We start from the raw sequence: 13,507 nt of genomic DNA, 5'->3' as shown, positions 1-13,507 counted from the left end.
ACCTACAAATGGAGCACATATCATATTATACCTATTAGTTCGATATGTAGTGTCAAAGCATATTATATCCCCAAAAGAGTTATAATCAATTCTTGATCTACAATCTCTCCAAAAAAAAATTGTCATTCGATTTTCTTGATCAACTTGAATTGCATAAAAAAACATAAGATCTTCTGCTTACTTCTGTTTAAAATGGTTTACTAAACTTTGAGCATCTCTAGCCTCAACATTGCTCTAGCCTCAACATTGATTAACTTCTGCTTGTTCACCACATTATAGCAATCTCGTTTTATAAACCCAACATTTTCAAATCCTCCAGCTTCCTCAACTAAATAGGAATATGTACTTGCTTTCTTATGCCCGCTTTTTTGAAACTTCTTATTACACCTAACTGAGCATCAGTTATTTTTTTATTCGACCTTAAAAACAGTCTTTCTTCAGGCTTTGCAAACTCATAATTATGATTAGGATTGAAATGAGTAACCTTCCACTCACCATTCGTCACTGTAAACCAAATACTAGCTTCACAACCAATCCTAGTTTGTAATCTTTTGAATTTCTTATCATCCAAATGGTCACCATCTCGTGGAAATCCTTCTTTTGAATACACATACTCTCGTTGTCTTACACCATTTTTTGCATATCTAAGTTTTTCTTTTCGAACACTAAACCCAATTCGTATAGCATAATCATTGTACAATTTATATGCTTTCTTCTCACTGTGCACCGCCATTCCAAGCAAATTTTCAACATCTTGTAGTTCTTCGTCTGCTCTAATATCTATGATTAAAAACACCATGAAACACATTTATAAGGAAACTTAAATCAAAAGGATAATTAAAAAAAAGAAAGAAAAAGAATGGTTAGAATGGTGTGTGCGTAGAAACTATTAACCGTAAGAAAATTTTTTTTTTTTAAACTATTTTTACATTTTGGACTTAAGTTTCATTTAGAACTTGTACTCTATTTCAGGACCAAAGAAATAGAGTGACATTTAATAAACCCAAAAACAAAAAGTAGGCAGGGGTATGAAATGAGTTCTAACAATTCACACCACAGACTCATAAAATTTTAATTTTTAATATCTATAAACTAGATAGAAAGAAAAAAACACAAAAATTTCATTAATTTAATTCTTTATCATTTTGGGCTTTTATCAAACACGTAGAAGACACCATATTTATAAACTACATAAAAACAAAACAAAACTAAAAAAATGATACATTGAAGAGTGAAATGAGTCTTTATAACCTATATACCTTTATCAATTTTGGTTAGTTGCAATGGTGGTGTGGATATTCTAACAACCACTTCAGCCATAGTTTACAGTCAATCGTACTCACTATTCATCTAGGGAAGAAGAAAGAAAGCCCAACATAAGATTGTTCGAAAGACTCGTCCAATGATGCGGGAAGGGAGAGGGAAGAGGATTGAGCGGGTAAAATAAAATTTTGGGTTTCAAAAATTGGGTGAGAAGTGGCTAACACAGTTGGGGCTAACTAAGCTTTGGTAACACGGTTAGAAGGTTTTGCTATGTTTCTATTAGTTGGAGCTAAGTTTTTATACTTGGTTTGATTTTCTAATCATAGTTAAGTTAATGGCATCAGTGGTGTTGTGAAGCAGAGTAAGAAAAGATGGCTAGGTGGCGTATTTTAATTGGGTGTTGGGACCTGGGAGGACCACATCAGTGGTCCTCCAGGAGTTCCCAATCATTTCTCCATGGCATGGGGATGCAGATAAGATGCGAGCAGCACGTACGTTTTGACTAATGGGTGGCCATCTACCTCATCCTCATGCTTTGTGCTGTTATTAATCGCTGCCCATCCAGCTACCCCCATGATAATATAATTTAACCCTTTAAAATTTCCATATAATACTCACAATCACAAGCAAAAAGACAGTGACCCCATTCCTTGCTTGTAGCTTTGGCACACACTCTAAAAATACTAATATCTTCACTGTTCACTGAACTACTCTCACTCATCGGAGGGAGGGACCTTCGTACGACGCCGTTTCGATTCCGATTTTTCCAAAAAAATGGCTTTGAAATCTTTCATCGAAGTCCACCCGGACTCTCACTTCCCCATACAGAACTTACCGTACGGCGTCTTCAAGCCCGAACCGGCTTCACCGGCTCGGCCGGGCGTCGCGATCGGCGACTACGTCTTGGACCTCTCCGTCGTCGCCTCCGCCGGTCTCTTCGACGGTCCGGTTCTCAAGAACAGCTGCGATTCCTTCCTTCAGGTTCGTCTTGGTCACTTATCGATCACAGTCATTCATTCTCAATCGTGCACGTTGCTCTGCAACTAAACGCTGTCGTTTCGATTCTCTGAATATAGAGAAAATGAACAAATCAGCTTGTCTAAGTTTAATTAAGGTGGAGATTTTTTTAGAGCTCTCTGTTTTTGGATTGTTAATAATTATTGTAGAAATTGTTCTGTTAATGGAGCAATCCGTACTGCAAGAACAACAGCAATGGCGATGATAACTAGCCGATTAGGAATTTTGGTTGCACTGTTGTGAATTTCATGTTTGGTGGAGAATATATGATTATCATGCCCTGTTTTTTTGATAATTTGACTTGCAAGTTCAGGTCGAAAATGTTTTGCAATTTGTTATGTTTATTTTTTTGCCAGCCTAATTTAACTTGCTGATTACTATGAGTTTCTGCGCATTTTGGTTGCATTATTATGAGTTTCAGATGTTTGGTAAAGAATACATGATCATCATGTCCTGTTTTGTTGCTAATTTAGGTCGAAAATGTTAACTAATTGTTATGTATTTTTTTTTGCCAGCCTAATTTAACTCGCTGATTGTTTCAAGTTTCTGCGCATTTCGGTTTCATTGTTGTGACTTTCTGATGTTTGGTGGAGAACACATGATTATTATGTGCTGTTTTGCAACAATTTGACTTGCGAGTTCGGGTGGAAAAAATGTTAACTAATTGTTTTGCAATTTGATCTGTTTTTATTGCCAGCCTGATTTAAACAAATTCCTAGCTTTGGGACGTCCAGCTTGGAAGGAAGCTCGTGCTACTCTTCAAAAGCTTTTGTCAGGTATGCTAATTATCAGTTGAATTCTTCTCTTGGTTTGGCATCTATTTTTTGTATTAAACTATATGAGGCAAAGTTTAAATGAGAAAAAAAAAAAAATACTGAATTTATGTAAATTGCAACTGTTTAGTAAAGAGACTGAGGAATTAACACGTTTTGTATAATTGCAATAAAGAAACTCATTCTAAGTCAAATTTGAAGGAAGTAACGGAAGTTTATTTATCCTCTGATGCAGCCACTGAGCCAGCATTACGTGACAATGCAGCTTTAAGGCAGAAAGCACTTGTGCCATTGGTAATACTCGTATACAGTTCCAAATATGTAATTTCTCTAAAGAGGAAGGTTTCTAATGTTAATTTTTTGTCTAATTGTTACTTGTTAGAGCAAGGTCGAAATGCTTGTTCCCATTTCAATAGGGGATTACACAGACTTCTTTTCATCTATGCATCATGCAAAGAATTGTGGAACCATATTTCGTGGACCAGAGAACCCAATTCCGGCAAACTGGTACCTTGGCTTTGATGTTTATGACTGACCCCCCCCCCCCCCTCCCACCCTTCTTTTTCAAGCTGACTAAGTGTCATTTGATTTCCAGGTTTCACCTTCCCATTGCATATCATGGACGGGCTTCATCTATTGTTATCTCTGGAACAGACATCGTTCGACCAAGGTTTGACAATATAAAAAAAATTTATTTTTTATTTTTTTGATAGGATTTAAATTTTATTTTGATCCTTGGTTTTGTTGCTAAAACATAAAGATAACAAAAATGTCATTTATCAAAAGTACCCTGAAAAAAGAAATGCAAAGAATGCAGAAATGGGCAAAATCATACAAGATAATGCCATAGACATTTTTATCTTATTTGTTACTAACTTACTATAACATTTTTAATTACTAATCATTTCTTACAAATAATAGCAAAATCTGGTTTATCAGTATCCTTGGTTTTGTGTGCATGTGAAAGGTGCATTTGCGCGTGTTCAGTATTATGTGTTGTTTCTCTAGCATCTATATACATGTTTTTCTCATGCTTAATGAGACAGGCTACCTGCCACTCAGGTGTCACACAGAACTTGTGGCTGAAGTGCATTACTTTGTTGGACATTGTGGTTCAACTTACCTATTTCATCTTTCTTGAATTATATGCAACTGAGCCAAGACCTGATTTAATAACATCCATTTCTTGTTAAAATGGTGGATATGGTTCCTACGTATGCTGATTTAAGTGCCTGTTTGTGGTGCGGACACGAGGTACAAGCCCCCAATTACACGCACGTATAGGAGGAAGAGTAAAAAGAAGATGGCCCAACCTGTAGGCTTATGGATGGAACCTATTAGTTATTGGGCTTGAGACTAAGAAAGCCCGAGCATTTAATAATTAGGGTTTCTTTATGCATTTTTTTATTGTTAGCTATTTAAACACTTTTTCGGATTATTGTAAGACAGGTTTGAGAATTATTAAAAAAAAAGAAGTGTGTTTTCTTTCACTGGTGCTGACTCCAGTTTCCTTGGTGCTGACTCCAAGCAACCCTTAGGTGCTGACTCCTAGGATTTATCTTTTGTTCTATTATTAGTGTAGTTGTCCTACGTCAGTTTGGTATATAAATTATTTGTTAGCTTTTTAAAAGTGGATTATGTAAAAAGAAAACTGTACCTTGAAAAAAGTTGGGTTAAAAAAGAAGTAATTTGAAAAAATATGGTTTTAAACTGCCCTTTCAAATGGGCACTCATGAGGGACTTATTTCCCCCACACCGTATTGTGCTGATTTTATCTCATATAGTTTTAAATTTTGCTTCTCCCAGAGGTCAAGGCCATCCAGCTGGCAACTCTCCACCATATTTTGGACCTTCATTGAAGCTGGACTTTGAGCTTGAAATGGTGAGCCTTTTATCTAGACACACCTCATCAATTTTTGCACTACCACCCCCCCCCCCCCCCCCAACACACACACAAATGAAGATGAAAATGATTTGAAATTATATAATTCAAGTGGTATTAGCTCCCCTTCCACTTTAGCTTAAATTTTGGTTATGCTATTCTTTTGTTGTGGTCATGCTGTGTTCCTTCCATATGGTTTTGCTGATTGCTTCCTTGCAGTCATGCTGTATTCCTTCCATTATGGTCATGCTGTGTTCCTTCCATTGTGAGCTTGTGACTCATTACAGTTGTTCCTATATGGGATCTGGTGTTCTTGTAGGCTGCTGTTGTTGGTCCTGGAAATGAATTAGGAAAACCTGTGGATGTTAATGAGGCAGCAGATCATATTTTTGGCCTTGTATTGCTGAATGACTGGAGTGGTACTACTAAAACTACTTATTGCTTCATTTCAGTGTTGTTTTGGAATGTTTTTTATGTTATATTAATAAGAAGTTGGCTTTGACAGCTAGAGATATTCAGGCATGGGAATATGTACCTCTTGGTCCTTTTCTGGGAAAGAGTTTTGGTAAAATTTTGGAATTTGACTGCTTCATTTTTCAGTTTCCATTTCTCAAAGTTGAAGTCAGGATGCGTGCACTTCACTCACTGATAATTACCCATACACTTTGCTTGCAAGTGATTCTTTATCCTACACAAAACTGAAGGCCTTTTTTTTTTGTTGTTGTCTTTTGTTTTTTTAGGTACTACAGTATCCCCATGGATTGTAACACTAGATGCTCTTGAACCTTTTGCTTGTGATGCTCCCAAACAGGTAGCTTATCATCTTAATCACACATAACATGACAGTTTTTAGGTTCATTATGTCGTTCCCAAATTTCTTGCCTGGAACTATTTTTGACGTGGCAAGATGCTATACAATGTGTGGTTAAATTGCAGAACCCTCCTCCATTGCCATATCTTGCTGAAAAGATATCCAAGAACTATGACATTTCATTGGAGGTAGTGTCTAAATGCTGTATATATGTGCAGTTAAATTGTTTTTTATACTTTGTAAATTATTTTCCTTTTTATGTTTTGATATTCAATCAGCTGTAATCTTCTTTAAATGTCTCCTAGAAATGTGTTTTTATTGGACTTAATATAGTTGAATCTTATGGCTCTCTAAAGAGAATGATGAAATTGCATTTTTGCTGCTAGGTTCAAATTAAACCTGCTGGACAAGAAAATTCATCCGTGGTCACGAGGAGTAATTTCAACCATTTGTAAGAAGTTCAATTACTTAATATATTCACATTGTTTCCGAAGCATCTTTGGATGAGATTGGTTGCTGCTTGTTGTGAGTTATAACATCCATTGTATCAGTCTCTTGCTTGTTATGCACTGGGCAATAGAATATCTTATGTGCAATGCTAAACATTTTTTATTTTCAGAAAAATACTCTCCTGGGCACATCATAAGCCCCTCATATTGTTAACAGAATATTCACAACTCCAATTAAACAGAAGGCTTGAAAATACTTATATATCAATATGTTTTTCTTTTGGGTATTCTATATATATGTATGAAAACCTATATGAATCTAAATAAAGAGGAGTTCTATTTTATTATTTTGTGTTTGTGTCATTGTGTGTATTATGAATTTGGTGCTTCTGTTGTATATCTTAAATTTTTGTGTTGCAGATATTGGACACTGACTCAGCAGCTTGCACACCACACCATTAATGGTTGCAACTTAAGGCCTGGTGATCTCCTTGGAACTGGGACGATCAGTGGACCTGTATGGTTTCATCTCACTTATTATAACTTATCTTATTTTGATTTCACATGGTTGTACTGCTGGAACTGTGCTCATTTTGTTTTTTGTATAATTGTGTAATTTAAGTTAGAAATGTATAATTTCTGTGTTGTTCAATTGAAGTTCAGCCACCACTTGTATTTCTGAACAGGAGCCACAATCTTATGGATGCTTGCTAGAGTTAACATGGAATGGACAAAAACCACTGTCCTTAAATGGGACAACTCGAAAATTCCTAGAAGATGGAGATGAAGTCATTTTTAGCGGTTATAGTAAGGTTCGTGAGCATACAAGTTTTCTTCAAATCTCCTAAGCATGTTGTTTTCATATTTTCTCTATCATGACCAAGGAACTCATGCATTTGATCTTCTTAACTTCAATTTTCAAAGTATCTTTCAATTTTAACAATATTATATCCATCAAGTGAAATTGTAAGTTCAATTCATTGATTTGATTTCCAACACCCAACAGCATATAAAGAAATTTATAAAGAAAAGGTTTTTTCAAAATCCTTTTTGTTTTCCACTGTTGGTTGTTGTTTCAAAGGTATAATTAATCTAACTTGGTTGTTAATTAACTTTTTCATTTTGTTCTGATCCATTGGTGCTTGGTAGTCCTCATGAAGTGGATAATTGGTTATGGATCTAGAGTTGGTTTCCCTATCTAAGGGAGGCACTTAATTTTCAGTGATTTTCTTGCATCTTTTCATAAGTATGTTGTTACATTGACCATCAAACTAGACAAAAATGTATTGAGACTATCAAACTAGAGAACAAGCTAGTTTATATGATGTCTTAGGAGAGTGCTATTTGACCAAGTTTAGACTGGAAAGGTGTATTGTCTAATAAGAAAAAAAGGAGTTGAAAACCCAGTAATTCTCTAATTCCATGCAACAAGTGAAGATTTGTTGAAATGATGGACGAAGCCCCATATAGCTGCCACCATCATTTGTTTTAATTCTGAACTTCTGATACCAGCATTTGTTTTTTTTTTTTCTAGGTGAATGAATCTAGAATGTTGGAATTGATATGTAACTAATATGCTACTTTTAAAAATAATAATAATAATAATAATAATAATAATAATAATATGCCTTATTGGATAGGGAGGCTGACTCCATGATGCGCCATTTTTTTCTTTAAGATTGACTTTGTCATCTAACCATTCTTATGAACTTAGATTTTAGACTTCAGCATTGTGTTTGATGTTTTCTTCCAGCATTTTAAATTCAAAACATGGAGGACTAAATGCTTTAAAACTTTAAATCATTGCAGGGAAACGGTTACAATGTTGGGTTTGGGACATGCTCTGGAAAGATTATTCCACCCCCTTGAGGAGGACGATGTTGTTTTTGGTGATGAAGCAAGTCCAGTAAAATCTAATCACACCTCAATTTAAATTGGAATTGCTGGAGCTGGGCTAGTCAGTATTTGTTGTAAATTCTTGTCCATAGTTCTGTAATGTTTTTTCTTTAAATGGTCTGCATTAGCAAGACATTCTTCAACTATGGGCATAACCTCTCTTGAATCTTGTTGCGGCATTCTAAATAAATGGTACTTTCCTGTTCTAATTTGGTCTTTAAAGTAGAGCATTGGATTTTTTTTCACCTGTATAGTCCAGCTGGTGAGGAATTTGTTTAATGTGATATGTGTAAGAGCATTTACAGTAGAGCATGTGAAAAATATAGCTTTTAGTAACTCAAAAAGTCATTTTATTCATTTTAATAACTCAATTTATAATACACCCAATATTAAAGATTTTATTTTAGCATTCAACACATTAAAATAATATAAATAACAAAATAAAATAATATATTCAATTAAGTAAAACAACCAACACAATCAACCCAAAACAACCATCACTAACACCTACAACCTTTACAAATCAAAACCCCCACCACTGCTCCACCAGCCACAACCACCTACACATTCGATTATCAATACCCATTCGATTATCACATTTAATTATCAATACACATCAAAAATATTCTCTACAAGATACCAAAAACCCAAATCAAGCCTCGTTGCCTTGTCGAGTTCGAACCCTTCGTTGACAAGACCCACCAAATCAAGCCACCGAGACAAAACAAAATCAGACCCACATGAAACCCACCAAATTAGACCAACATCACACATGAAACCCCCAAATCAGATTACCAAATCATATCACACATGAAACCCACATCACCAAATCAGACCGATATGAAACCCACCAAACCACCGGAGCACAACCACGAAACCACCAAAGCACAACCACAAGGCACGAGAGAGAGAGAGAAGAGAGAACAGGAAATAGAGAAGTGAGGGAGGAGAGAGAAGAGAGAAGACAAAACAAACTTGAGGATAAAAGAGCTGTTGGGAGGGAATAAAAAAGTGATTTTTATGTTTACCTTTGTGCTACAGTATAAAGGTAAAATAAAAGAGCTGTAGTATGAAGGTAAAATATAGCAAATTTTTTTAACTATAGTAATTTTGTTGTAGGAGTTTTTTGGGTGGTTGAGATGCTAAAATAACTTTTGAGTGATTTTAGCATCTTTACTATATATGCTCTAAATTGGTAAAAATCCAAGCATCCATCCAATTCCAAGCACCCTTCTTTGCTTTATCCTCACAAAAACTAAAAAAAAAAATTAAACTCCCAGACACCAATTTGATTTAGTTAGGAGATTTTAGAAGTGCAATTTTGCTTTTTTTAAGCTTTCCCATTAAAGGAGCAGGTGAGTAGGGAAACGAATTTGAAACCCATATGAGATTTCAAATGCTGCCAAATGTGTGATGGGCCTCTATAATGCCTAATAATCCAAAAAATCGTAACGGGATTTTAACCTTTTAGGCCAACAAAGGGTGGGCCCCGCCTGTGCCAAAGGCTAGTCCAATCATTCAAAAAATGAGACGTTGGGTCCCCTATCCAAAAATCGCTCGAAACGGACGGTTGTCACGCTAAAAAACTGCTCAAATGCCCCACAAGTCACACCACGCATGCTCATTTAATGGCGCCAAGAACATTCAAGAATCATCCCTACAGTTACAAGTAGCAAATTAACATTTAGTAATGTTTTTAATGATTAAAAAAGAGATTTGAAACTCAATTTTTATTTACATAAAAAAATCGATTGGTTTTGGTACAATGATATAGATCGCATGAATTGCAGATCCCACATGTTTAAAGCTTTATAAAAAGAAGAAAAAAAAAAAGAAAGCATATTAAAGCCAAAATAAAATAAGCTAAACTCCTAAACCCAAAACACACATTTTTTGCTCACTCACACTGTCACGCTCTATTTTTCTCTCTCAAATGAAAACCTCTCGCAGAGCTAGCTTCTACTCCTCTTCCACCACAGTCACATACACTTTCCATAATGACCGCTCTACCCCTCCACCCAAGCCCAACTCCACTGAAATTCCCATCCAGTTCTCTCCCAAAACAGCCCAATCACGATCTCAATCCAACTCCGCCACTAAGATCCAGTCCGCATACCGGGCCCACGCGATCCGCACCCTGTACAAAAAGATCTCAGCCGTCAGCTCCGAAGCCGATCACCTCCAGCGCTTAATCCAACGGCAGGAAACGGTGGACGCAATCCGCAGCAACGAGCGGGAGAAGCTGAGGATGAACGAGGCCCTGATGGGTCTGCTACTGAAGCTGGACTCGGTGCCCGGATTTAATCCGACGGTGAGGGAGGCGAGGAGGAAGGTGAGCCGTCGGATCGTGGCGTTGCAGGAAATACTCGACGCTGTTTCGGAGGCAAAGACGGTTTACGACGACGACTGTTACGAATACGGGTTTGTGAGGAGCTGGGACGACGTCGTGGCGAAGATGGAGGAAGAGGTTTGTAGAGAAAGAGGAGGTGATGAGATGGAGAGGTTTTGTGCTGAGCATTTGGGGTTTCGTTGCTTGCAGAGATTTCTCAGTGGGCCCTGATCTTCTTCTTATGTGCTCCGGTACAGACTTTACACCCCTATATATGTATGTATAGTTTAATAGTTGATTGTGTAAGTCTAATCTAATTTTCGTTCTCTGATTTCGTTTGTGGAAGGATCCAGATGCACAAAAGTATGTACACACATCCACTCTCACTCTCACATATAATGCATACTTTTACCGAACGGTTAATGATGAATGTATAATCGAGCTGTATCATGTTATAATCTTTTAAAAATTGCTTGTGTTGTAGTATTATATTGTATCTGTAACCGTGTCCGTGCATCCTAGACATGGAGAAGAATTCTTTTCCCTCCATTTCAGTTTCAGCGAGATAAGAGAATTCAATTTACTGTTAATTTTTTATTTTTTATTTTTATACAAGGGTGTATATATGTGATGTCACGTAATTTATATATTTTTTAATTATTTTTATGCAAGGACTCTATCCATCACTCCCATCTGTGGATGTCAATTGTCATGTAAGATTGCTGGGGATAGAGTTTAGACATCACCACCTAAAAACATGGATGTTGCAGCTTTGATAATTTTTTTTTTTTTTTTAATAGTAGCTTTGATAATTGTCGAATGAAATCTTTAATCAGTTATTGAAATCTTTAAGCTTTAATCAGTTATTGAAATCTATTTTCATTGTTACTACTTAAAGCTCCTTGATATTACATTTATACTTGGCTGGTCTTACCGCCTTATTACTTTAACTGTGCTTTCCTCTCTCACTGTAATAGATACACGGTAAAGAGAGGCTCTCCTGCGGCAGGTGTGGGTACCGATAATATATATATAAATTTTGATTTAAAACCAGAAACACATAGGTGGTTAGATTGAGATAAGGACTTGGCTTCTACAAATGACCACATGTTAGTCGAGTGTTCCATCCAGTGTTTCAATGCAATGGACGGAAGACTGAGTCTGATTGAGAACACCTAGCTAGGACCGTAAGACAACTCTCTCTAAGCAAGCTGAAGAAAAAATAGTCATAATTTCAGGAAAAGAACATCCAGATCCAGATAATGAATGGGAAATGTTTTAAAGTTAGATGAATGAAACTACTTGAAAAAGAGTAGAAGTAACCTAATACAAATAACATGCAGTATAGATATTAAGCATATAAGGATACTATATTCACTTTTAAATTTATGAGATACTAAAGTCTTCTTTTGGATTGATTGTCCTCTTATTGTTTTCTTGGAGGGAAAATGTAGACCATCTCCATTTCAAACAAGATGGAAAAGATCCTTTGGGCTGAAAAATATTCTAAAATAAACATAAGAAGATTGTGTTAGCTCGTTCAGATGCTAGGATAATTGCATCTATTTATCATTAGACTATAATGCAAGAAGCTTCTACAGTACTCTCTCTCTCTCTCTCTCTCTAAGAGGATACATTGAAATTGAAATTGAAATGCTACTATGAAAAAGATCTTTTCAACATATAGGACCATAGGATGGTCATACATCTAAAGTAGAGACTAGTGAAATCACAAACACTTCGATTGAAAGTTGAAACTCATCTAACCCATACAGCTGCACTTGCACTTTAACATGCAACTCTTGCAATCAGACAGAGTTAGGTACCCAGTGTTGCAATCACACCTCTTTACACAATCGGACCTTGAGTTACCACCCCACAAGCATCGTGCCATGCAGCGCAGAATAGGAGCACATGGTGGGCAACTGAACTTCAACTCGTTTCTAATGCAGCTTTTGCAATCTCTGCCGTATGTTGGACAAGCCACCACAGGCGAAATCACCAACCATATCATCAACAAAACCATTGACACAAGAGCTAGCTGAGAGTGCTGCTGCTTCAACTCCATCTCTTCAAACTATAATATTTCTTTTGCCTTGCTCTTCATAGCTCCTTAATTTATAAATCTCTCTCTCTCTCTCTCTCTCTCTCTCTCTCTCTCTCTCTCACATTTCTCTTTTTATTAAAATAGTCTATAGACCCTCTTTGAGACATACACGTAAGAGACATCATGCAATGTTTAATAGCATCACCATACTCTGATCTTACTACCATACAGTGAAGATCCAACTAAGGGTCATTGAATGTGAGAGAAATTTGTCAACTTTGCAATTAAGTTGATTGTTCTAGCCTTCAAGACCTCAGCTACCATTGAATCACCCCACCTCATTAACTTGTCATTAAATGACTGTCAATGCCTTGATTTGCACAATCTCTTCGGGTGGATTGAAATCAGGTGCAATAACTAGGGCTAAGTATTGTGCCTCATACAATTAACTCACTTTTTCTCACAATTTTTTTTTTTAAATTTTTATTTTTAACTTTTTAACTTTAATTTCTTTACTTCCTTTTAATATTTAATTTAACGGTTGAGAACGAAAGTTGAAAAAACTGTTTTTAATCTTAACCATCGATTACAATTGCATCAGGTGCAATACTTTAGGTAATTACACTTGATCTCAATCCTCATCGTGTATATCTCTTTTGCTCTCTAGTTTCTAAGTATTGTACTTGATCTCAATCCTCATCCTTATTGTGTATATCTCTCCCTCTCTCTCTCTCTCTCTCTCTCTAGTCTCTACTGATATATACTTATTCAGCTATAGCCACCGCCTTTCTTTAATGGAAAAAACACATTTTGACTGCAAACAATACATGAAAATCTTTCAAGGGCCAAAATGGAATAACCTTAGCACTCCCTCATAATTACCCTGGTGCCAAAAACTGTAATAACTAAACCATAATCCAATTTTTTAAGCTGCATGCTCTTTCGGTCAAATGGTCAGTATGGGGTGGTGAGGGAGGCAAGGGTTCAAGTTCCTTGGTTGTGAGTAAAATTTACCAAGAAAAACAATTCCATTTAAGGTC

General features: G+C 36.2%; 3 protein-coding genes across 5 annotated transcripts; 2 read left to right on the top strand and 1 right to left on the bottom strand.

Moving 5' to 3' along the window:
* Positions 1–1,776: 1,776 nt before the first annotated feature.
* On the top strand, positions 1,777–8,336 carry LOC115992963 (fumarylacetoacetase). Its single transcript, XM_031117214.1, has 14 exons — positions 1,777–2,244; positions 2,978–3,056; positions 3,289–3,347; positions 3,436–3,560; positions 3,649–3,723; positions 4,860–4,935; positions 5,255–5,354; positions 5,441–5,500; positions 5,676–5,746; positions 5,872–5,934; positions 6,133–6,197; positions 6,616–6,712; positions 6,882–7,007; positions 8,005–8,336. Exons 1-14 carry the CDS (start codon positions 2,038–2,040, stop codon positions 8,062–8,064), a joined length of 1,263 nt encoding a protein of 420 aa, XP_030973074.1. The 5' UTR covers positions 1,777–2,037; the 3' UTR covers positions 8,065–8,336.
* A 1,529-nt stretch (positions 8,337–9,865) lies between these two features.
* Positions 9,866–12,254, top strand: LOC115988823 (BAG family molecular chaperone regulator 5, mitochondrial). 3 transcript variants are annotated; one of them, XM_031112443.1, is made up of 2 exons: positions 9,866–10,671; positions 12,237–12,254. In XM_031112443.1, exon 1 carries the CDS (start codon positions 10,025–10,027, stop codon positions 10,649–10,651), a length of 627 nt encoding a protein of 208 aa, XP_030968303.1. In that variant the 5' UTR covers positions 9,866–10,024; the 3' UTR covers positions 10,652–10,671; positions 12,237–12,254. The 3 variants fall into 3 exon arrangements, with proteins under 3 accessions (XP_030968303.1, XP_030968304.1, XP_030968302.1); XM_031112444.1 differs by lacking the exon at positions 12,237–12,254 and adding an exon at positions 11,093–11,294; XM_031112442.1 differs by lacking the exon at positions 12,237–12,254 and adding an exon at positions 10,764–11,010 and having other exon boundaries at positions 9,868–10,671.
* LOC115991029 lies at positions 12,183–12,724 on the bottom strand. Its single transcript, XM_031114785.1, has one exon. It carries the CDS (start codon positions 12,486–12,488, stop codon positions 12,183–12,185), a length of 306 nt encoding a protein of 101 aa, XP_030970645.1. The 5' UTR covers positions 12,489–12,724.
* Between the last annotated feature and the right edge of the window lie 783 nt (positions 12,725–13,507).

This window comes from Quercus lobata, chromosome 5 (genome assembly GCF_001633185.2).
Source record: "Quercus lobata isolate SW786 chromosome 5, ValleyOak3.0 Primary Assembly, whole genome shotgun sequence".
Lineage (NCBI taxonomy): Eukaryota > Viridiplantae > Streptophyta > Magnoliopsida > Fagales > Fagaceae > Quercus > Quercus lobata.
This window is presented reverse-complemented; position numbering and strand designations above follow the sequence as displayed.